Source organism: Eptatretus burgeri, chromosome 11, assembly GCF_056783735.1.
Source record: "Eptatretus burgeri isolate ZD-2024b chromosome 11, Ebu_testis_v1, whole genome shotgun sequence".
Classification (NCBI taxonomy): domain Eukaryota; kingdom Metazoa; phylum Chordata; class Myxini; order Myxiniformes; family Myxinidae; genus Eptatretus; species Eptatretus burgeri.
The window spans coordinates 4,927,093-4,952,319 of record NC_140971.1 but is presented as its reverse complement, the minus strand read 5'-3'; the positions used below and the strand labels follow the sequence as shown (position 1 = coordinate 4,952,319).

The window sequence follows — 25,227 nt, the reverse complement described above, 5'->3', positions numbered from 1 at the left end:
AGATGGACTATTTGTAATTTGTAACGAAAACTCAAAGGCTTATAAAACTTGACAAAACGAGTGTAATGACACTCGCCTCTAAACCTTCTTTAAGGCCCTGTCACACCTTGACGATTTAGCCAGCGTATGCCGACGTATGAAAAATTTGTCTAAAACGCTGGCACACGTCGAATACGTTATGGGAAAGTTTTGAATACGTTAACAGCACACTGAAGCACGCTGGCATACGTCGTAGTACGCCGAGCTCGTCGACAAATTTTAACATGCTCAAAATTTTTCGACGTATGCCAGCGTATGACTCACACATTCCGCATACGCTGGCCATAAGTTGTAAGCACGTTACGCGATTGTTGACACACGTCACTTGCAAGTTGCTCATAAGTCAAAACACGTCGAGGTAATGTTTAGCGTACCCGAAACTTATTTCTAACCTTTGAGTCAGGTCAGGTATAGGAGCATGTGCCAGAACAGCGCGTCGCTGCGTCCACTCTCCGCCGGTACTCCAGGGGCCTCCGTCTGGCCATCCCCCAGGCAGATGCCAGGCCCATCCCCATCTCCTTGAGATGGTCAACCTGTTGCAACCATGAGGCACATGGTCGGCCCACTGGCCGCCTCCACTCATGAGACTCCCTCGCTGAGAGAATCTGGTGAGCAGGATCAGCGTCAGGAAAACGAGATACATGTCCATACAGCCGCAACTGACGCTCACGGACTATGCAGGTAACAAATCTCATCAGAGTCTCTCTCAGCAACCGCTCGTTGGACACAAAATCTGACCAGCGATAGCCAAGGATTCTCCGAAGAGACCTGGTACCAAAGGAATTAAGTCTCCGTCTCAGATCCTTGGTCAGAGTCCAAGTCTCGCACCCATAGAGCAAGACTGGAAGTACCAAGGACCTGAAGACTCGGACTTTCGTCCTCCCGCACAGGTACCGGCAGCGCCACACCCCATGATCCAGTGAAACCATGACTCCCCAGGCCCGACCCAGACGTCTATTGACCTGACTCGCAGCCAGCAGAGACATGAATATCACTGCCAAGGTAAGTGAATCTCTCCACGACCTCAACATCCTCACCACAAACAGACACAGACAGGACAGAAGCATCCAAGATGTCACCAAAAGCCTGGATCTTAGTTTTGACCCAAGAAACCCGTAATCCCAACGGCTCCGACTCCTCATTCAGCACTTCGAGGGCCCCCAAGAGGATGTCTAAAGTCTCCGCAAAGATGACTGCATCATCTGCAAAATCAAGGTCCGAGATCTTGACATTCCCAAACGATTCACCGCAACTTGATCTCTCCGACATCCTCCCTAAAATCCAGTCCATACAAGTGCTGAAAAGTGTGGGGGCAAGTACACATCCCTGACGAACTCCAGTAACAACTGGAAATAAGTCAGAGATGGTACCACCACACTTCACAGCACTCTCAGTACCAGAGTAGAGTTCAGACATCAGATCGATCAGTTTTGGTGGCACCCCACGAAGACCAAGAATCCTCCAGAGGACATCCCGATTCACTGAATCGAACGCTTTACAGAGATCAACATAGGCTGCAAGCAGCCCCTGCCGAAACTCTTGTCTGCGTTCGGTGAGGACACGAAGTGCAAGGATACGGTCAATCGTTGACCTCTTTGGTGTAAAGCCTGACTGCTCTGGACGCTGGTGCTCAAACAGATGGTGGCGAACCCTATCAAGTATTATCCGAGCAAAGACCTTGCCCGGCACTGAGAGCAGCGTCACCCCTCGGTAGTTGTTGCAGTCTTGGCGATCACCCTTCCCTTTCCAGAGAGGGACAACAAGGCCCCTCTTCCAGTCAGTTGGGATGATGCCTGTGTTCCAGGCAGAGCACAAAACTGCATGCAACGACAAGAGTGCAGCATTTCCACCAGCCTTGAGAAGTTGGGCATGGATGCCACAGATCCCTGGAGCTTTGCCCCGTTTCAACTGCTTCACCGCAGCCCGTGTTTCCACAAGCGAAGGTGGACTACAGTTGATTCGAGGGTCAGCAACAGGGATTGTAACACCCTTGACGTCCAACTCGACAGCTGGGGGATCAGCCTGGTACAACCGCTCAAAGTAACCGGCCCAGCGGGCCTCCACTTCAGACTCCTCTGTCAAGAGCCTACCACTCTCTGCTCGAACTGCAGTGCTCCGAGGGATGGGCTTGGATGAACGTATGCGCGAATTCCCCTGTAAGCGGGACGAGAATCACCTGTCCACAGGTGATGCTCTACCCCCTCACAGATTCCTCGCACATAGGCCTCCTTGTCCACCCTCAGTGCACGTACAGTTTTACGCCTCAGCTCCCTGAACAGCTCAGCTCTGCCATTCAGCCTGGCCCTGCGACTCTGGTCAATGGTATCCAGTGTCCCTTGAGACAAAATTCTTCTTTGCCCTGCGGTGAGCTCCAAGGCATCCACCGGCAACATCAAGGACGGTGGTCTTGAAGGCGCTCCACAACTCTTCAGGACCCCCCAAAGCACCCAGACCCCCCAAGTGTCCACTCAGCCTGTTCGCAAACTCCTCAGCTACTCTCTCATCCCTGAGCTTGGCAACATCCAGCCTCGGCTGGGATGGTACCATTCTCCAGGATTTAAGGTGCAGCTTTAGAGTTGCTACAACAAGCCTGTGGTCAGTATTGAGGAACTGAGCACTCCGGTAGACCCTGCAGTTCTGGATCATTCTCCAGCGACCGTCAATGAGGACATGGTCAATCTCCTTTGCCACACCACCAGCGTTGGAATACCAAGTCCAGCGATGAGCTTGTGGGCGCTGAAACCATGAACCAGCCACCCTAAGTCCATGACTTCTTGCAAAGTCAAGGAACTTAGTGCTATTCTGGTTCATAGTTCCTGACCCATGGGGACCAACACACACCTCATAACCATCCCTATCAGTTCCAGTCGATGCATTGAAATCCCCCAAGACTAGAAGTGTATCTCATCTGGGGCACTGATCAACCACAGACTCGAGTGTGGCGTAGAATGCATCCTTCACGGCGAGATCACTCGCCTCAGTCGGAGCATAAACAGAGACCAGGGAAATGACACCTAAGGAGTGATGAATCCTTAATCTCATAATACGCTCGTTGACCGGTTTTACCTCAATTATCATTGGGGTCAGCTTATTGGACACAGCTACAGCAACTCCTTGGGTATGGTAACCATCAGAGTGACCAGACCAATAGTAGGTGTAACCACCCACCATTATCTCGCCGCAATCCGGTCTCCGAACCTCAGAGAGAGCTGCAATCCCGATGTCCAAACGCTTGCGCTCAGATGATAAAAGAGACAGGTGATCATCCTCTCTTAGGGATAGGACATTCCAGGCACCCACCCGAAGGGACCGCCTCAGGTTAACCCAAGGAGACCGCCGTCTGGTGGACGACACCTCAGCACCACTCCGACACACTCTCCCGCAATCTGACCCAGGGATGTTACCCCGTGGTTTCCCTCCTATCATCAAAGATTGGGGGTCCCGAAGGCTTTGCCCCAATCCCTTCATCCGGTGAGCTGCCCTGCGAAGGGAAGCTGCACAGGAGGTACTCCCACGCAGTGGGTTTTCAGATTTTTTTGCGTTTTGCGGAATGAAGGGTTTTACGGTGGCCGGAGTGCAAATCCTGCCACCAACCTCCTAATAAGAAGTGACCCAACTGCAGGAGGACGTCTGCAGACACAGTTGGGTACTAGATATGAATGGCCGTTGGCTCACAAGGAGCTCCTCCGCCCTTTGAACCTATGAGTAACGTATTTCCAACGCATATTGACGTCTCCCGGACGACCACAGAACTTACTGAACGTGTTTATAACTTACAGCTACCGTATAATGGCGTATTGGCAGCATTTAGGGGAATTGGTATATAAAAAATGGGGTTTACACAGGAGGAACCCGTCAGTGTTCCAGACTCCATGTTTTTTTTTTCTTCGGTATGACGGTGATGTTGACACTTCAATTTCTAGTGCGGTTATAATACAATATAATTAATAGGCTGCCGCTATTTAAAACGTTATGCATATGTCCAACTCATTATGAATACGCCAAAAACTTTTTTAAAAAACCATCAATAGTTCAGCGTACTACATACATTTTGATACGTTGCCATACGCTGGCTAAAACGTCAAGGTGTGACAGCCCCTTTAGCCTGGATTTTAATCCCATCTCAGCAATAAACTGTCATCCCAGCGTTTCACAGGCAGGGTGATTGATTTATCAACGTGTGTGCCATTGCTCGGATGGATGTTAAACTGGATGCCCCCCCTCCCCGTCTACCGGCATTCGTTGGTAGACATTACACATCCCACGGTGTCCTTCATGAATAGTGGGCAAGCAATCTCCAGCACCGTGAACAAATTCCAAATTCCTGCCCTAATTTGAGTTGGAATGGCAACGTGACCAGGATTGTAGCCTTGTAACTGCTTCGACAGCATCAAGGCTCTGTATAGAGCATGATGATTAACGCTACTTGAAGAATGGTGCTCAGTAGAGCACGTACCCCCCCCAGGCTGAACAGTTTACAATTTGTATCCCACTGATGGGCCGGATGCCTATGCTGCTCACCAGATTCTCTCAGCGAGGGAGCCTCATGAGTGGAAGAGGCCAACAGGCAAACCATGTGCCTCGTGGTTGCAGAAGGTTGATCAGCATCTCAAGAAGATGGGGATGGGCCAGACATCTGCCTGAGGGATGGTCAGACAGAGGTCCATGGCGTACCAGTGGAAAGTGGACGTGGTGATGCGCTGCTCCAGCCCATGCTCCCATACCTGACTCTGACCTGACCTACTATATCTTAAGGCTTCATGGAAAATTAGGCAGTATCTTCTTCTTCTTTCGGCTGCTCCCGTTAGGGGTCGCCACAGCGGATCATCCGTATGATTCTCATAGTGATTTGGCACACGTTTTACGCCGGATGCCCTTCCTGACGCAACCCTGGTCGCCTCTTACGACACAGGGATATGGTACACCTATTTTAACCGGGGTATACACCGGCCCAGTATACTGGTACTCATTTCGCCGACCTCGGAAGGATGACAGGCTGAGTCAACCCCCTGGTGTATTAATTCAGTGGCCCAACGGGGCTTGAACTCAGGACCTTTTGGATCCCAAGCCGCTGCCCTAACCACTGCGCCAACACCAGGCTCAGTGGAAGATTAGGCAGTATATGGTTAGGAAATTAAATACATGACATGGGAATATAGAAACAGTGTGAGGATAAAAAGAATAAGAACGTGGACTTCTTGACACAAATCTCGAGTACACTGTTGATGCATTCAATTTGACTACAGCCTGTGGCTGTTGATTGCATCATTGGTGGGAGCACGGCTGTGCCACTGATAAAGTGCCCCCTGTAGGTGAGAACAGGAATATTGAATTTGTTCAGGGTGCGAGCAATAGCTCGCCAACTCTTCACAAAACACCGTGGGTGCTTTAATGTCCACCAACTAATGCCGGCAGATGGGACGCCCAGTTTAATATCCATCCGTGGGATGGCACACGCACTGATCTTTCGCCCTGCATGCAAAACTCCAGGATGGGGCTTTACAGAGAGGATGACATTCAAACCCACGATAGATGGCTCAGAGGTGAGTGTCCGTCCCTCTAAGTGTAGGATATCTTGCCAGGTCCTAAAATTGTTGATGCAAAAGCACAAAGAAGCGAAAGATTGAGAGTCTTCCGGTCATGTTCTTCCTTGCACTCGTAAAATGGCGAGCCATCACAATTTCAATGTTTAATTACTGTGTTTGTAAGCTTTTCCTGTCTCCTCATACATCCTCTGTTCATTTAGCCCCCCACTTTCCCACCATGTCCATCGCAGATGTCCCTATTTATTACGCCACCTGTCCGTTTGTTCCTCTTCCAATTTCCTGTCCCATGTCTATTTCTTCTCCTCTGCTCTGCTCTAGGGTCGGTACATTGTGCTCTCACCCCCATCATTCAGCTCTTCCACGACCCTCAAGTTGTGTACAATATAAATAAACAACAACGAAGGAGAGACCTTGCCGGCAAATGGATTGTGGACGAGCAGAGAAGAGAGCAAGGATAATGCCGCCCGGCACACCCCCACGGTGCGGTCATACAAACGGCCAAACGCCAGTTTTGCAATACTTCCAAAGCACTGATGAGGCAAGGCCTGAAACCAACAAACAAAGAAACAAACAAACAATCATTAAAAAAAAAACAATGCATACCCTCAAAGCCCCTTTTAAATAAGCAAGACTTGCGCCGTGCATCCATTTTACCCCAGCATCGACGAGCTGACCGATAGACTGGAGCACTCTACTCCGCACAAGACTATTGGTGTCATGAACGTGGGCGCTCAAGGTCTCCAGAAAGCGATCCCGTGCAGCCCGTTCTCCCTGCTGCAATCCCTCACCTCGTAATCGATGCATAATGAGTTCCGTCATGACAGACAACGCTGCATTGCGCATAACGTAACTCTACAAAGAAACATAAAAATGGTGGCGTACCAAGGTCACAATCACTTATCCCAGCTTCAAGTAAAATGCTCCTTCACATCTTTGCTCCAGTCCTTTAAAAACCAACCTCCCAGCCTCACTGGATTCATCCAAGTAAACACACCTTTCCTTCAAGAACCCTCACAATGAGTCCCATTTGTGGAAGGACGCAGTCCGGCTGTCTCTCAGCTAGGTCCACAAGGAAGGAGGCACTGGCACGTGCCGCTGCAGCATCCAAGCCAACGTCCGAGAAAGAACACGACACCAGCTCTCTGGGGAAAGCGAAGAGGAGAGCAAAATGCATGCAAGGCAGGTGGGGAGAGAGGGTTGGCAGAGGGGAGAAAGGACGAAGAGACACATGGGATACAGGGTAAGAGGAGGGGGGAATTTCGGACATTCTACCTGATGACCTCAGGCACCGCATTAGGGCAGTGATAGTCCGAAACCCACAACACCACGGCGTGCACGAGCGCAGGGGCCAAGTTCTCCTTTTGATGCAAAAGCTGCACGACTCGAACACTCGCTCCTGGAAGGATTTAACAAAAGGGGGGGGGGGGAAAGAGAAGACAGCTGGATGGTCCACACATTCCTGATGTTTATTGCAGATATTAAAAAAAACACATGCTCACACCTTGATTGAGGATTCACTTCGTTTCCATTATGCAAGTACAGTATGATGGCAAGTGCCTCGTGCTCACCCACTGCGTGGTTGTAACGGCAAACCAGCTGGGACAGCAGGTGGCTGGCCGAGTCCCTCGTGCCACGATGCTTTACCAAATTGATGTCGCCATTCTCCAACATCTTGAAGCAGCACCGTGAAATGGTGCTGAAAACGCGCACGGAAGCATGGTAACTTTCACCGAAACGGTTAGATGGCGAATGACCGTGTCAACCATTCACACTAATAACATTGTGGAAATAGGGTGGAGAAGATCCCACATCTTATGGTCTGAAAGACTGAACACTTTTCAAGCAGACCCCTTATCTAATCAACGGTCACAGCGTCGACATCGTACGAGCAAAGCACAGCGTCCCCACCTCACGAAGTTCTCTTCAGGAGTTGGTGGATTCCATAGAAGACGAAGGTCAAGCTGCAGTAACTTAGAGATAGCTTGTAGACAGCGAGGCCGGAGCTCATCCCACGCTGCCCAAGCACCTTGATTTTTCTTGGACTGCAAACATGCGTTCGGTGCCGACTTTGTTCTGCGTCACATCTTCCCATACCCTTCCTGTCAAACTATGGGTAATTTGGTCTGGCCCCACAACTCCAACCTCTCAGCATCCCAAAGGTGAACTGATGGCTCACAAGGCTCACAGCCCAGGTTCTTATCCATGCACGAGATGTATTACGAATATACTTGCAATTCATAGGAAAGTATACAGATGTCGACCAACGTCTTTGACCTGCGTGCGATTTGTACACAAGATTTACTTTGAGCCTCAGATCGATGTTAAATAAATAAACAACACAAACCTTATGAGGCAAGTCCATTTCTGCTTCACAACTCTCTGCCACACGGCACAGAAGGTAGCAGATCATCTTCAGGGTGGCCAAAAGCACTGGGCGCTTGGCTTCGGTACCGACGCGAAGATGCTCAGAGACCTCGTTGGTGAAACGGCACATCGCTGGAGTGGAGGGTATATGGGTTTTACGTCACGTGATACGGTTATATCCACCTTCGCACGCACTGTATGGCAGAATGTCAGGTTGCCAACATTAACATCGTGATTGTGCAACGAAAGTAGTTGTAATTAGTTAGAGATACAAATTGTACTTTATGCGTTTTGTGTTGGGATGTGGGATGCGAGGCAGGTGTCATGGGCCAAATGACAAATGCCAACTTCAAACATACCGTCGATCAATAGCTCCAAGCATTCCTCCTTCGCATCGACACGCAACTTCGGGAAATGTCTGTAGGTGCACGCAGACACACACATAAACTCCAATCAAACTATCGATTAATCAACCGGTCAAGTGAGATGACAACCAACCAATTAACCGGGCTTTCACCGCAGGTGAAGGACTCACTGCAGCACACTGTAGAACGTGTCAAAATGATTGTGGATGGAGTTTGGACCATGAAGCTGCAATTCCCGTTTAAAATCTGTGCACAAAACACGTGCAGTCAACGTCACGGGAAAACCTGCCGTTTGTAGAAACACCGCGTCGGACCGTCCACTTGGTCCGACTGCATGCGTGTGGGGAAGGGAGTGGCTGTAGCATCATCTGAGCAGGGTCAGGAGGCAGGAGAGTGAGGAGGGGACAGGGTGCGTGACATGAAGAGGGTGGGTGTTTGATTATGTAGGTAAGGCGGTGCAAGTTGATCAAAGTCACCACCAATGTGATGACCTCTTACTGCTGATTTCTAAGCACTCTGATGTGGACTCATACAAAGAGAAACTTCTGCTGGGTCATCGTCTCTCTCCGTGGTCCGCAGTGCGGTCGTGAAAAACCACCACCTCACCCTTTCTTTACCTGCACTGGTTGAAAATACAACCTCGTACCGTTTAACAAGCGAGGTAGAGCCGTGACATCGTGAACGTTTTGCACCACGTACTGCCCCGGGCCTCCACACCGCAGGTCATCAGGACGAAGTGGGATTACAAAATCCAGCACCGTCGATTCGTTCCCTGGTGGATAAAGGAAAAAATGGGAACGGACTGAATGGTGAGGAACGCAAACTGGACATGATTAGAAGAATAAAAATAGGACCACTGGACCTGCAGCTCATCTGGGCCCTGACCTAATGTTGTAAGAGACACACACCTCCAGACACACCTTAATGTTGTAAGGTGTGTCTGGAGAGGAAGGTTTTTGAAGGAATTTACCAAGTTGGCCGTGGCCATTTTGACCTGAACGAGCTTTGCAATCCCTGTTACCAGTCAGGAGAGGAATGTTCCTCCTGTCAAATTTCAGCCGGATCGGCCCAGAGGTTCGGCCTGAGAGGTAAAAATCGGAGATGTACGGATAGACGGACGGACAGTACGCGATGACGATACCATTTATGGAATTTAATTTCCAGACAAGCCAACAATGGGACAAGACACTCATCTTGTTGCACTCACGATGTCCAAATGAGAACCCCATGATTATGTACCAGTTATGCAATCGGGGAACTGTCGGACTATCTATGGTGTCCATGGTGTCCATGGGTAACAATTGATGGTGGACTGTGAAGGGGGTAGGGGATCCTGAAAGTTTTAGCGTCCTTGGTCAAATCCTCTCGGAGGAGTAGTAGATGATGCATACAAACTCTCTCTCCACGACAGATGATGGTTCATTTGATTTGTAGAAATTTGTGTTGATAATAGATAATTATTTTTTCCAGTACTCTTTTGGTAACTGCCGGGCAATGGCAACAGGTGTTTGATTCATCGCTCAAATCGCCCGTGAACATGTATGTGCCGGGAGCTGGGTAGAGATGGTGTTACAGTTTCGAGCAACAGTTGTTTGTTCTACTTGGTAGTGGAGATGGCACAGTCTCTCTCAATCGTGGTGGATAATCACAAGATCGATCAATCTCTGTTGTTCCATTACGTGCTCAGTAACACATTCCGAGCACACAAGCAAAAATGTTTTCTTGGCCCGATCCACACTCGGGTACTTCAGACAAACCTCGTCCAATTTCTGGCAAAGTTAAGGTGTTTCGGCCATCGGTGTTGCATGAAGCCATCTCGGTTTGGATTACGACAACCACCAAGGACGCATCGACTCGGCATATTTGTGGAAAATTGAAAATTATCCGCCAATTGAGTGAAATCGTCGCGTGAGGCCAGAGGCGTCCCGCGAGGCCAGAGGCGTCGCGAGGCCCGGCGTCCCGCGAGGCCAGAGGCGTCGCGAGGCCCGGCGTCCCGCGAGGCCAGAGGCGTCGCGAGGCCCGGCATCCCGCGAGGCCAGAGGCGTCGCGAGGCCCGGCGTCCCGCGAGGCCAGAGGCGTCGCGAGGCCCGGCGTCCCGCGAGGCCAGAGGCGTCGCGAGGCCCGGCGTCCCGCGAGGCCAGAGGCGTCGCGAGGCCCGGCGTCCCGCGAGGCCAGAGGCGTCGCGAGGCCCGGCGTCCCGCGAGGCCAGAGGCGTCGCGAGGCCCGGCGTCCCGCGAGGCCAGAGGCGCCGCGAGGCCCGGCGTCCCGCGAGGCCAGAGGCGCCGCGAGGCCAGAGGCGCCGCGAGGCCCGAGGCGCCGCGAGGCCCGAGGCGCCATGAGGCCCGAGGCGCCGCGAGGCCCGGCGTCCCGCGAGGCCCGAGGCGCCACGAGGCCCGGCGTCCCGAGGCCCGGCGTCCCGCGAGGCCAGAGGCGCCACGAGGCCCGGCGTCCCGCGAGGCCAGAGGCGCCACGAGGCCCGGCGTCCCGTGGGGTCTGACGTTCCGTGAGGCCAGAGGTGTGGTGAGGTCCGACGTCCCGTGAGGCCAGAGGTGTTGTGAGGCCTGGCGTCCCATAAGGTCAGAGGTGTGGTGAGGCCCGGCGTCCCGTGGGGTCCGGGTTGTGACGTGACGAGTTAACTCGTGGACGTTCAACCCCCCCACAGTGTGTTTCCTGAAGACTCAGAGTTATTCTTGAACAAATTACAATTTCCTGTCCAAATGAAATCCAATCAATCAAACGTCACACCTAACCACCTGGTTCGTGAAAGACTTGATCACAACGTTCCCCTCAGCCGACCTCACAAGCTCCAAAATTATAGTTTCCTTTGCTATTCCAGACAATGGAAGACTCGTCTTTGTGAAAACAATGTCTGTCAACATTGGAGGACAAAATAAACAACGGCTTTTCTATTAAACGCCCAGACGTAGTGTTCCTGTCATTGGAGGCAGGCGACAATCGGCGAAACCTTCGAACGTCATAATAGCGAACGCAGTGAGCTTCATACTCAACGCGTGCACATGAGAGAATAGGAAACAACAACAACAACAACAACAACACAATACCCTGGCAATTTGGAATCCGTGTCGTTGGCTATGACCCTTTTGCTTCCGGTTTTTTTTAAACGCTGTGCGGTGTATAAACACGATTGGTTTTACTTCTATCTTGTGAATATTACTTAACGTGTGCAAGTGAGAGAATAGGAAACAACAACAACAACAACAACACAATACCCTGGCAATTTGGAATCCGTGTTGTTGGCTATGACCCTTTTGCTTCCGTTTTTTTTTTTTTGCATGGCGAATGATGCATGCCGGGAGATAAAGGCATTGTCGGAGACATGAAAGACCCAAATATCAGACATGGTGTATATTTCCTCCACTGATTTTAATAAAGATAACTCCCGCATCATCAAAAAATAATTTTTAATCGTGATTTACATTATTTGATCGCTGATCCCAAATCCAGGCCGAAGTAACCGGAAATTGCGTATACAGTTGTGAACAAGTTATAGGGAGAGTCAGAAGTGAATGTAAGAAGAATTCTACGTTCGCTTCTAGTATTTATTTTTTTTAGATGAGATCCTGTTGTAGGCGGTGTAGTTGTTGTTGCGAAGGTAATGTTGAGGAATTTATTTTTTTTCAGATGAGATCCTGTTCTCGGCGGTGTTGTTGTTGTTGTTGTTGTGAAGGTAATGTTGAGGTAATAGGTAAAGACAGAAGCGAATGCAAGAAGAATTCTACGTTCGCTTCAAGGCTTTGCCTATTCCGTATTAAAGATATCTCCTGCATCATCAAAAAAGAATTTTTAATGGTGATTTACATTATTTGATCGCCGATCCTGAATCCAGGCCCAAGTCTTCTTCTTCTTCTTCTTCTTTCGGCTGCTCCCGTAAGGGGTCGCCACAGCGGATCATCCGTATGATCCGCATAGTGATTTGGCACATGTTTTACGCCAGATGCCCTTCCTGACGCAACCCTGGTCGCCTCTTACGACACAGGGATATGATACACCTATTTTAACCGGGGTATACACCGGCCCAGTACACTGGTACTCATTTCGCCAACCTCAGAAGGATGACAGGCTGAGTCAACGCTCTGGTGTATTAATTCAGTGGCCCAACGGGGCTTGAACTCAGGACCTTTTGGATCCCAAGCCGCTGCCCAAACCACTGCGCCAACACCAGGCTTATCGAATCCAGGCCCAAGTATAAACCGGAAATTGCAGCATCGAATGTAAGAAGCATTCTACGTTGGCTTCTAGGTTTTGCCTATTCAATATTAACGTTTTTGTCGGTTTTACGAAAGGTACTATACCGGCTGCCCAGAGGGTTTTGATCATACAAATGAGGTACCAATATCTGAGTACAGGGGGTTTTAGGGAGTAACCTGACGTATGCAGATATGGATTTCTGCCGGGCACCACCCGCTGTGTGTGGCCCCTGGGGACCCTCAAAATGGGCTAGATCAAACATTGGAGGTACCAGTTAAAACCAGGTTTAAATGAACAAGTACATCCCCCAGAGTGTAGAATGGCCCATGCAAGAGAAATTGTTCGCTGCATAAGGGCCGCCAGAAGCTCAAAAAGGGTCCAAAAATTTGGGCTGGATCAAACATTGGAGGTACCACTTAAAACCAGGTTTAAATGAACAAGTACGTCCCCCCAGAGTGTAGAACGGCCCATGCAAGAGACTGTCCGCTGCATAAGGGTTGCCAGAAGCCCCTTAAGTTGGCCCTTTCGAAGAATTTGAGCTCTGTCAAACATTGGAGGATACAGATAAAACCGAGCTTAAATGAACTAGGACATAACCCAGAGTGTAGAATGACCCATGCAAGAAACTTTGTCCACTGCATCAGGGCCAACAGAAGCCCCTGAAGTTGGCCCTTTCGAAGAATTTGAGCGAGATCAAACATAAGGTTTAAACGAAAAAGTATTTCACCGGGTATAGAATGGCCCTGCCACCCCTTTCCCCAATAATGAATGAGACCCCAAAATTCCAAAATATTTTGCAATTTTTTCTTGTTTTGGCACATCGGACGGCCACGACCTCTTAGCTCATGCCCTAACCCCCCCCCCCACCCTCCCCTGTAGCCTCGAGTCACGTACCAGGCATATGCATGCATGTAGTGCGCATACGCTTATCTACCTGTGTGAGGCTAGTGGGAGCGTCCACGTCGAGCAGCCGGGACACGAAACGACTTTCGCTTTTTGGGTCACTCACAAACGGGCAACTGACAGCAACAATAGCATGAGTACAGGTCATCTGAGTGAGTATTTTTCTTCATCCATTGTTCTTCATCCGGGGGGGGGGCGTAGGGGTTTGTGTGTGGGGGGGGGTGGACACCGTACATTCACGTCAGTCGCTTTTAACATCCACACATGAACATTCGATGGGTGGTGGTGTGTGGTGTAGACACCATACATTCATGTCAGTCGCTTTTAACATCCACACATGAACACTATGGGGGGGGGTGTGTGTGGGGGGATAGGGTGGGGTGAGGTGTGGTGTGGACACCGTACAAACTGTTGGGTAGAAACAGACCAATCCTACACCTCGATCAATTCATCACCCTGTCAGAATGTGTTTCAAACGTCAGAATCGACCATTTTCATTGATAATGCAAGCTGTCTCCTGTGAGTCAGAACTAGAAACGGACTATAGTCCCATGGCTGGCGCGACGACTCGCTATGCCTGCATGCTATGAGATTCAGGTCATCCACTGTTATCTCTTACTGGAACGTATGAGATGCTTGATGTTTTTTTTTAATAGTTTATATTTCTTTCAGAGGGCATGTGCAGATCTGACAAGAATGGATCATGATAATTTCGATGTTTTACCACTCCAGGTATGTCCCAAGATGAATGCCACCAAGTTGGTTCACTTGTATGAATTAATCGTTCCCACAAACCCAGGCGTAGTTGTAATAGACCTATAAGGCATTGAAATATTGTCGCCTACACGTACATCCTTCACATCAGAAATGTTTGCTCTGCTCAGGCCTTATGTTTTCATTCTGTTTTAGGTAACAGACAGGCCTACCCCAGGCAGTGATGGCAACCATGTTATCCGTGAAGCATCTCATCAGGTCTGCATCATTTGCAAGTCAAAAAGCCACGGTGACCCACTGAAAGTGTTCAATGACAGAACGTGGACTTCATTCAAGAGAGCAGCTGAATGCAGACTTTCACTTAAGTCTGATTGATACAGAGATATTACAACAGAAGTTAATCTGCAGCAAGAGAAGGGTAATGCAGTGTACCATACTAAATGTCACAAAAATTACACTGCTGTGAAAAGACCGTCATCAACTTCCGAGAGCGAACCTCCCTCTAAAAAACCCGAGACACGACCCAGAAGCTCGCTGCCGCCATCTGATACGAAGGGTTTGTTGAGGGGCTCATACATCTTCTGTCCTGTATTGCGGAAGTCCATAAACCAGAAAGTAGAGCCGTTGACAGAGTGCCTTACAAAAGACGGGTGTTATGCCATATTTGCAGCAGCTCCAAGAAGTAGCAATGAGCGGGTCAAAGCTTTCGTTAGAAGTGGGATTGATATGATTGTGAAAGAAGCTCAGTACCACAAGTCATGCCGTCGTGAATATTCCAAGGAGGCTGAGGGGGCTGCACCAAAAAAATGCAGACGTTTCAAACAGGCAGTTGCATTTCAAGACATTCAACACTATTTCGGCACTAATCGAGACAGAGGTGATTGGGAATCGTCGGGCAATGCTTGCAACTTCAATTATCGAACTCTATAAAGCATAATATCCAAGTGCAGAGGGACAGTAGACGGTATAGAAGGTTACACGGTACAGGCTTTGATGAACAAAATCAGACAAATTTGGGGAGAAAATTGCCACATCCGTTTACAACCATCGGAAGGGAAATTTCATGTACAGTTCTGGTATGTCTGTTGATGATGCAAGAGCAAGCCTACGTGATGATGATGAGAAGCACCTCCATATGATACTCACTGCAGCACTTCATCTTCGCGCTGTAATACAGGCGATGCCCAAGTGGAAAACACCGACTCCAACATCTGCAGAGACACTCAAGGCATGTTCACCTGATCTCCCAGAAGAAGTGTTGCTGTTTTACAGAACACTCCTTTGTGGCCTTCGTGAGCCTTCTGGTGATAACAGAGAAACTGTTCAGAGAAAGGTAATGGCTACGTCATCAGATGCAGTTTATAATGTATCAAGGTGTTCAGTGCGGCCTTGGAAGCACATAGTGCTTGGGTTAGGACTGGGGACTTTAACCGGCTCCAACCTGATCCTGCGTATCCTGAACCGGCTGGGAAACTGCCTCAGTTATGATGAGGTCAAGGCGTTAGAGACAGACAGAGTTTGCATTTTCGGCTGAGGAGAACGAACGAGATGCACCTGATGGTGTAGAACTAAATCCCAACCGTGGCACAGGGCTGGCATGGGATAACTATGACGTGAACATGGAAACCATCGATGGGAAAGACACCCTGCATGCCACCGTTGGGATTTGAACCCGGACCTCTGAATTGTGGGTCAACCGACTAACCCACCAAGCTACGAGGCTTTTGTGGTACTAGTCTGGCTCCCAAGCATACGTAAAGGTTAACCTTTTGCATGTGGATTTTTATTACAACAAAGAATACAATAAAAAATACACCCCTGCGGGAGTGACGGTCATCTCTGCGAGAAACAAGCATGAGTTCCTGTTACTAGGGTGTAGGGTTCTCAGGTCAGGAGGGATTTTTGGCCAACTTTGAAGACACGTGACGCGAAAACGAAAGCGAATATCGAAAATCCGGCCCGAACAAATCTAGATATTGTCCCATAGATTCATATGCCACAATCAAATTCAAGATAACTTAAGAAATGTAGGAGGAGATAGATTTTGAAAATCGTCATTTTGCAACTAGAGGAAGCAGTTTTCGCAAAATTCAGTCACGTGACGTGTACGTATTCGAAGATATCGGTATTCTTTCGAATGGACATGAAAGACAAGGTCAGCTGCTATGCAACGACACCATTCACTAACTTTTATCATGCCCAGTAGAGAATATATGGCCTCCTGAAGGTAGGGCAGTTTTTGCAAACTTTGAAGTCACGTGACGCGAAAACGAAAGCGAAATTCGAAAATCCGTCCTGACCAAATTTAGATATTGTCCCATAGATTCATATGCCACAATCAAATATAAGATCGCTTGAGAAATGGCAGAGGAGATAGAATTTGAAAATTGTCATTTTCGCAACTTCAAAGGCCTCGTGACATTGACCTTCGGTGACCTTGAAAGTCATACCATCGTGTACGTCTCATCGACCTCTATCAGGATCACTAATGACCAGATCTCCCGCTTCAACTTCATTGTGAACGGACGGATGGACGGATCGAAGGACATCGACACCCATATTATTCGGTCATGCTCGAAGAGATGACCTAAAAAGGTAGGGGTTTTGTCATTATTTTTACCAACCTAGAATTTTACCAACCTTGAAACTTCCGGTTCCGGGTTTGCAGCGACGAGAGGCCTCCTTCAGGGCTCCCTGCTGACGTCCTCAAAGTTAACTTTCCGGTCGTTATTTGTCCCGTTTTAACTGTTTAATTTTCTCACCTACATGTTACTGTGTGTTCCTAGTTCGGTTTTGTTTCAAAAATCGTGCTATTTTGTGAGTATTTTTGTCGACGTTCTTACCTGGTGTTTGAGGCCTACCGGTTCCACTCGGTGTTCGATCGTTTTTTTTTTTTTTGTTTGTTTGTTTTTTTTTGTTTTTTTCTCCCCATTACCTTCAATTTTCATCCTCCCCATTACCTTCAATTTACATCCTCCCCACTTTCCAAACATCCCCCATTCTCCCAACTAATCTCTTTCTTATCTCAAAAAAAAAAAAAAAATACCCAACAACAACACGCTCACCTTCTCCCGATTCTGCTTCTTCTTCTTCCTCTTAACTTCCTCCTCATCTTCTTCCTCGATTCTACACTTCCATGACCTAATCTGTTGAACTCTCTCAAACATTAATATTAACAACAAAAACGATCTTATAATGCTTCATCTTCCTCTCTCACACATGTGGTACTCTTTACTGTTTCATAATGCACTACTCTTCTGCTATTTTAACAGACTGCTCTCATTTCGAGCTCTCCTTCATTCCTTGCCTAAAAAAATCCAACTATTACAGCGCTTCTTCTCTCCATTCGCTGAATTCGCCTTCATTGCATCCATCAAGAATTGTGTTAAATCGCATCTCTGACCTAAAACTTTTAAAAACCACAGTTTGCCATGGATGTTCGCTTTCCATCAAACATTCTTTTTTTCCAAATTCAGTGCCAACTCACCCCCCTCACCCCTCACTCTCACTCTCAAAGCAACCATCCCACTCTTCTCCCTCCAAGCCTCCCTCTCACCTCTCTCAAAAATTCCCCCCTCACCTTTCTCCCACCTTTCATCCCCCTCACTCATCTTTCTCAAAGTTGCCCCCTCTCATCCACGAAGCTGCCTCCCTCCACCTCTTCAAATCCTCAACTGCCTTCTTCCTTGTCTCTTGTCCCCCCTCTCCCCAGGCACCACAGTGCCTTTTCTCCTCCTCATTCGGACCCCTCCCCTCGCTATTCTGCAATACCCCACACTCTTTCAACAAACCTCCTTACCTCCCCCCCTCGTCCCTTGTCCGACCCTCCCCCTCCCCCTCCCCCTCCACCTCCTGCACCCAAAGCCTCCTCCCCTGCCTCTTCATTAAAAGTGTGGACCTCAAATATCCGGGTCCTTCGCTCAAACCTTTCAGATCTTTCCATACAGGTTGCCACTGACAAACCAGACATTATCTGCTTAAAAGAAACTTTCCTCTCCCAAGACGTGTCTGACTCCCAAGTATCTCTCCCTGGTTACTCCCTCTTACGGTATGACAGACCTGAGCCTCGTCCTGGTGGAGGTGTTGCTCTCTTCATCAAAGTCTCTATTCCTTACTCTCCATGCACTGCTCTCACTCCCCCACACCCCCAGGAATACCTCTGGCTTCGGCTTCCCCTCCACTCCACTCCCACCTCATGTTTATATGTGTACTGTACCGTCCACCGAACAGTGATGACTCCATCTACACCTCACTATCCGAAAACATGGACCATCTTCTATCTTCTCATCCAAACTCTCTTCCGCTTATGTGGTGACATTCAATTGTCATCACGCCAGTTGGCTAGGTGTGGGTACCTCTCTCACCTGCCATGGCACCTCAGCAAAAGCTTTCTGCGACTCAATCGGTCAACTTCCCGACCCGGATCTCAACCAATGGTACTCCATCTCATCTGGATCTGATTTTGACAAATTTCCCTGACAATATCTGCTGCTCTTCCTTCGCTCGAATCGGTTCTTCTGACCACGTCCTTGTCAAAGTGGACATCTCTCTGGCTGTTATCAGAGAACCACCTCACCGCCGTCGAGTCTGGCATTTCACTCAAGCCGACTGGCAGGGTCTCCGAGCAGCCATCAAACTTACAGACTGGTCTCCTATCACTACTTTCTCAAACATCAACTCATCCTGGGAATTCTTTCAGAGAAACTTGCTCTCCCTCATGCACAGATTTATCCCCTCTCGTATTCAGTTGTCCGACCCTTCCTCCCGCCCTTGGTTTACTGAAGCTTGTGGCGAGGCAGTTGTCCTGAAAGAACTTGCCTTTGCTTCATGGAAAGCAAACCCAACTGAGGGTAATCTCAGTTCCTTCCACAAAGCTCGGAACAAGTGTGTATCTACCCTCAGGAGAGCCAGAAAACAACATCTTTCTTATCTCAAGTCTGAACTCTCAAACCTCTCTCCCTCCTCAAAATCCTGGTGGCGTTTAATCAAATCTGTTTCTGGTGTATGTTCCCCCTCCATCCCCTCCCTTACCTCAAATGGCTGCACTGCTGATACCACACGTGATAAAGCTGAATGTCTAAACTTGATGTTTGCAGCTTAATCTTGTGTCCAAAACCCATCACTTTCTCGACCCACTTTACCCAGTCGCACCCAACTGTCCCTGGACTCTGTATCCTTTTCTCCTAACAAGGTGGAGAGCTTGCTTTCAAACCTCGAGTCAGATTCTACAACCGGTCCAGACGGCATCAGCCCACGTGTCCTCAAAGCCTGCTCTTCTGCTCTTGCTCACCCTCTCTCTGTTCTATTCACCCTCTCATTTGCCCAATGTCATCTGCTATCTGCTTGGAAATCTGCTAACATCACTGCCCTGCATAAAAAGGTGCAAAAACAGATCCCTGTAACTACAGACCAATCAGCCTTCTCCCAATCATCAGCAAGGTTATGGAATCCATCATCGCTTCAGACATGAAATCCTTCCTCTTCTCCAATGGCTTCATTTCCAATCATCAATTTGGTTTCAGACCAGGTCACTCTACCCTGGATATGCTGCTTCTGCTCTCCCATCAATGGATGGAGGTCCTCAATGCCAGACAGAAAATCCGAGCCATATCCCTGGACATATCACGTGCTTTTGACACAGTCTGGCACCCTGCCCTACTCACCAAACTCTCTTCTCATGGCCATCTCCACTCATGGCTCGCAGACTTGCTCTCCTGTCGCAGTCAACGTGTAGCCCTAAATGGAGTTCTTTCATCCCCTCTTCCTGTGCAGGCTGGAGTTCCTCAAGGTAGCGTTCTGGGCCCTGTTCTTTTTCTGGTTTTCATCAATGATCTCTCCGACTCTCTGGAAAATCCTCTATTTCTCTTTGCCGACGACTCCACCCTCTGCCGTACCATCTGTCATCCCTCAGACCGGCAAGCAGCAGCTTCTTCGCTCACTGCAGATCTGGATAAAATCACAAACTGGTCCAACACGTGGAACATGTCTTTCAATCCAGACAAATCTCACACTCTCACCATGTCTCTTCGAAAGGACCGTTTACAAAACCCCCCCATCCACTTTCTCAACAATCCTCTGGAAGAAGTCTTTTCTTTCAAGCTTCTGGGTCTCACTATCTGCCATGACCTTTCCTGGGAAAGTCACATTTCCAACCTCACCACAAAAGCCAGTCGCCGACTGGGAATCCTCCGTCGTGCAAAGTCCTTCCTCAGCCCTCTTGAGCTCCTGACGACTTACAAAGCTTTTGTCCGTAGCCTGATGGAGAACTGCTCTCCCCTCTGGGCTGGTGCTCCTGCCTCCCACCTTTCTCGGCTTCACGCTGTCGAAACCAGGGCATTTCAGATCATCGGCATCTCCCGCAATGAAGATGAGTCTTTGGGCCTCTCACTTAATCACCGCAGGTTGGTAGGTGGTCTTTCTGTCTTCTACCGACTCCTCTCCAGCCTTGCCCCCCTGCTTTCTCTGCGATTTGTCCCCACCACATTTTCACAGGGCGCTCAAGGTCCGCCAACAACCCCCTTCTGGTAAAACTACCAAAATCACGAATCACTGCTCATCTTCACCCTTTCATTCCTCTTTTTTCCCGCCTTTGGAATAAACTTCCTCACTCTATTCTTTCCCATTCTTCCCTCCAGGCTTTCAAAACAGCTGTTCACCACCACCTCTTATCTTCCCCCATCCAAATCCTTGATCTTTTCTACCCCGATAATCCACCCAAGCCCACTTCCTTCAATTCCCCTGCTTTCCTTCCTGAAAGTCCCTGTAATCCCCGTCCCATCCCCATCCCTCTCCCTTCCACAGTTGACTTAATGTGTCTGTTCCCCACTGTTTTGTCCCTTCCACTCCCGCCCCTCGTCTCATGCCCCCTTGCTGTGAGTTGTGTGTTCGCTCTTATACGAGCCTCGCCAAGGTATACAAAAAAAAAAAAAAAAAAAAAAAACACTTCAGGGCCTTTACGTTTGACCTCCACATAGTCTCCCGAAAGGCCAACATTTGGGGTGTCTGGTAGGGCCAACGCAGTGGACAATTTGTCTGGCGTGGGGCATTCTATACTCGGTGGTGTACTTGTTCATTTAAACGTGGTTTTAAGTGGTACCTCCAATGTTTGATCTAGCCCAAATTTTTGGACCCTTTTTGGGCTTCTGGCGACCCTTATGCAGCTGACATTTTTCTTGCATGGGCCATTCTATACTCTGGGGGATGTACTAGTTCATTTAAACCTGGTTTTAACTGGTACCTCCAATGTTTGATCTCGCCCATTTTAAGGGCCACTTTGAGGGTCGCCAGGGGCCACACGCAGCGGGTGGTGCCCAGCAGAAATCCATATCTGCATGTGTCAGGTTACTCCCTAAAACCCCCTGTACTCAGATATTGGTACCTCGTTCGTATGATCAAAACCCTCTGGGCTGCTGGTCTATACGTGTTCGCATCGATCAATCTCACCTCCTTTAATTTAAAACTGAAGTACTTGATGTGCTCTCGTAACATCTCACGCATACCTGCCAACCTTATTGGAATAAAAATCGGTTGATTTTTTTGCACGACGCAGGGGCATGCCCCTCCCCCCCCCGGAAATTTTTTTGAAAAAAAAAATGGTGCACTCTCCTGCATTTTAGACCACTTTATAGCCTCAATGAAATCAACTATTTTTGCCACAGCAAAATCTGGCCTACTTGTCAAATTTATTATGTGCAACAAGTAACAGCTTCCAAAATAATTACACTGGCACTTCAATACATGACATTTTGGAAACGAGTAACAAAAAATGGCAAAATAGTGCATTATCCTGCATTTCGAGTTTAGACCACACAATTTCCTCAATAAAAACGACATATTTACCACAGAATCAGATGCATTACATGTATGTAGCCACTTCAAAAACTAGAGGGGGAGCACTCGGTAGAGTGCAAAACCTCCACCGCCAATACTGCTCGGTCACTCAAGTTAACCTGATATCCTATTCATTCAATTTGACGTCAACAGTGCTCACAGAGTTATAGTTTGCAACTTTCCCTTTTACATACTCAATTCATTCATCATAACTAGCTAGATTCCTTGAGACAAATTGATTTTACATGGGTAGATCTACCTGAAGTTCGAAAATCAGCCGCAATTATAATTTTGGCATGTTTTTTTTGTTGGAAATCACTTATAACATGTAGAAATGCAAAAAAAAAACAATCGAAATTTTGTTGAAAAAAAAATTTGCAAATTTTTTTCTTCTGTAACAATTTTTTTTTTTTGGGGGGGGGGGGGGTTGGAAATCACTTATAACATGTAGAAATGCAAAAAAAAAACAATCGAAATTTTGTTGAAAAAAAAATTTGCAAAATTTTTTTTTCCTGTAACAATTTTTTTTTGGGGAGAGGGGGGTTTGGAAATCACTTAAAACATGTAGAAATGCAAAAAAAAAAAATAGATAAAAAAAACAATTTTGTTGAAAAAAAATTTGCAAAATTTTTTTCTTCTGAAACAATTTTTTTTTTTGGGGGGGGGGGGTTGGAAATCACTTATAACATGTAGAAATGCAAAAAAAAAAAAAAAAAAAAAAATCAAAATTTTGTTGAAAAAAAAAATTTGCAAATTTTTTTTTTTTCTGTAACAATTTTTTTTGGGGGGGGGGGAGGTTGGAAAATCATTTAAAACATGTAGATATGCAAAAAAAAAAAATTCAAATATTTTTTCAAATTGGCCGCCATAGCGGCCATATTGGATTTTGGACCAAGTCCAAAATCTAGTGGCATGTTCCTTGGACCAGACCTAACCCCCCCCCCCACCACCAAGTTTCGTCGAAATCCGTCGAGGAGTTTTTCCGTAATACTGTTCACAAACAAACAGACAGGGGTGAAAACAGTAACCTCCATCCATCTTCGATGGCAGAGGTTAATAATTACACTGATATTTTACTGTGCATCTTCAAACGAACGACATGTGTACATGTGCCACGCTCCCAAATCACTAAACTGAGGGCGGATGATCAGATTTAACGATAGCAGACGCGTGTAACGGTGCAGACGCGTGCAGAGACGACGGAAAAAACGTAAACTGTAAGGTACTTACTGTACAGTATCGTATTCTGTAACTCGGATAAAAAAAAAAATTTCCCTGAATTTTAAAAACCGGTAGATTAAGCATGTAAAATCGGTAGCCGGTAGATAGCCTCGAAAATCGGTCGTCTACCGGCTAAATCGGTAGGGTTAGCAGGTTATACTGACCTTCCATTCCCTCAGCTCTCGAAACCAAACTTTGCGCTCTCGTGAATAACAGCCAATCAGATCACCGCTTCCGAGCGCCGCCGTTATTATGGACAGTAACGTACTCTCCCATTGGCTCATTTCAAAGACTTCCGTTTTACCTCAGAATGGTCCGCGCTGCTTCTTCTTCTTCTTCTCGAGTTTTAATGACGCTTTCAGAACCAGTAGACTCTATACATGCCACTCACCCGAACGTGGTCAAAATCGTTCGTCATCCCATTGAGTGTGAGGAAATTTAAATGGATTTCCCAAACTCCTTCAGGAATTTTAGTGCCGGCTGACGGAGTTCAGGGTGCTTCTGGTTCCATCAGCCTCAATGCTCGTGGCAGTCCAACACCTTGAACCCCATCACTCCTACATTCTGCACAAAAACACCACCTTGGACTCTCATGAAGAGGGCAATTTAGGAAACAATGATTCAGATCTTCAGGTTTCCTGCACGTCTTACAAAACCCCGTGGGGTGGCCCCCAATTTTATACAGGTATCAGTTTTGGCGGCAGTGCCCGAGTCTTGGCCTACCAAGAGCTACCTGGTCTCTCCGGGAAAGCATGGGAAGTTTAACTGCAGGTACCACATCGGGATGCACCTTGTGTGACAGAATCTTCCCTTCGTCCTGGAGTACCAAAAATTGCCATTTTTTTCTCAATCTGGTCCTTGGTCAGACTAATCATTTCCGAAAGTCCCAAGGGAATTTGGGTGACATTTTCCAGGTTAAGGGCACGCTGAGCCGCTGGATCACAGGTCTCATGTCTCCCACTGCCGACTTGAGCAGGGATCCAGCACAGGTCAACCACCAGACCCATCCATCCATTGGGACCATACTCTGTGCAGAGTGTTCCATCCATCCATTGGGACCATACTCTGTGCAGAGCGTTCCATCCATCCCATCCATTGGGACCATACTCTGTGCAGAGCATTCCATCCATCCATTAGGACAACACTCTGTGCAGAGCGTTCCATCCATCCATTGGGACCATACTCAGTGCAGAGCGTTCCATCCATCCATTGGGACCACACTCTGTGCAGAGCGTTCCATCCATCCATTGGGACCATACTCGGTGCAGAGCGTTCCATCCATCCATTAGGACCACACTCTGTGCAGAGTGTTGGTGCTGCCAAAGCAGTCTCCTTGGCTATTGGGCACAATCCTGGACGGGTCGTCACTCCGACACGGGATACCAGCAAGCTGGCACTCATTTTACCGACCTCAGAAGGATGACAGGCTGAGTCAACCCCACCTGGTATTAATTCAACAGCCGAGTGGGATTTGAACTCAGGATCCTGGGATCCCAAACCCACCACCCTAACCATAAAGCCAACACCAGGCACACCAGACCCTGTAAGGATTCCAACGCCTTAAACGCAGAAAGTGAATCAGAGAACCACACTGAGAGGATTCAACTCAATTATCCATTCCAGAGCCAGAACTGTGGCAAATAGTTCAGTCAAGAAAACCAAGAGATGGTTCGTTAGCCGAAATGCCCTGACCACCCTGAAATCAGGGATGCGCATTGCAGCAGCTGTCCTTCCGAGAGAAGGTTCTTTGGAGCCATCTGTATATACGTGCAATGATTGACTTCAAATTGAATTGATAAACTCAAAAGCCTGATTAACCGTGTCCAATTTTCCCCAGAGATCCACATGGAGGCGAGGGTGTTCAAGGGTCCAGGGGGCCCAAATCGACATTTTATGATGGGGGTTGATCGGAGGGGAATCCAACCCCATTTCCTTAGCAGTCCTTTTACATGCAAGGCCGAAAGGCGGGAAAGTGGAGTTCCCGTCAAGCTTTAGATATTCCCAGCAGTTTGTAAATAAGGCTTTACCAGGATAGT

The 25,227-nt window shown here is 48.1% G+C and overlaps 1 protein-coding gene across 6 annotated transcripts in view; it reads right to left on the bottom strand.

Annotated features, from left to right (window-relative positions):
• NCAPD2 (non-SMC condensin I complex subunit D2) overlaps positions 1–23,489 on the bottom strand; it is a 91,067-nt gene extending 67,578 nt beyond the window's left edge. For 3 of the 6 annotated variants that reach the window (XM_085844964.1, XM_085844963.1, XM_085844961.1), the window contains exons 1-11: positions 15,287–15,314; positions 8,961–9,086; positions 8,485–8,560; positions 8,309–8,367; positions 7,930–8,081; positions 7,494–7,627; positions 7,154–7,281; positions 6,858–6,981; positions 6,580–6,727; positions 6,240–6,437; positions 5,996–6,130 (exon numbers count right to left, since the gene is read on the bottom strand). In XM_085844964.1, the coding sequence (XP_085701090.1) occupies positions 5,996–6,130; positions 6,240–6,437; positions 6,580–6,727; positions 6,858–6,981; positions 7,154–7,281; positions 7,494–7,627; positions 7,930–8,081; positions 8,309–8,367; positions 8,485–8,560; positions 8,961–9,086; positions 15,287–15,299 (1,293 nt within the window). In that variant the 5' untranslated portion in view covers positions 15,300–15,314. Of the gene's footprint in view, positions 1–5,995; positions 6,131–6,239; positions 6,438–6,579; positions 6,728–6,857; positions 6,982–7,153; positions 7,282–7,493; positions 7,628–7,929; positions 8,144–8,308; positions 8,368–8,484; positions 8,683–8,960; positions 9,087–15,286; positions 15,315–23,200; positions 23,220–23,355 lie in introns of those variants that run through there. The other 3 variants (XM_085844962.1, XM_085844967.1, XM_085844965.1) reach the window with 3 other exon arrangements.
• Between the last annotated feature and the right edge of the window lie 1,738 nt (positions 23,490–25,227).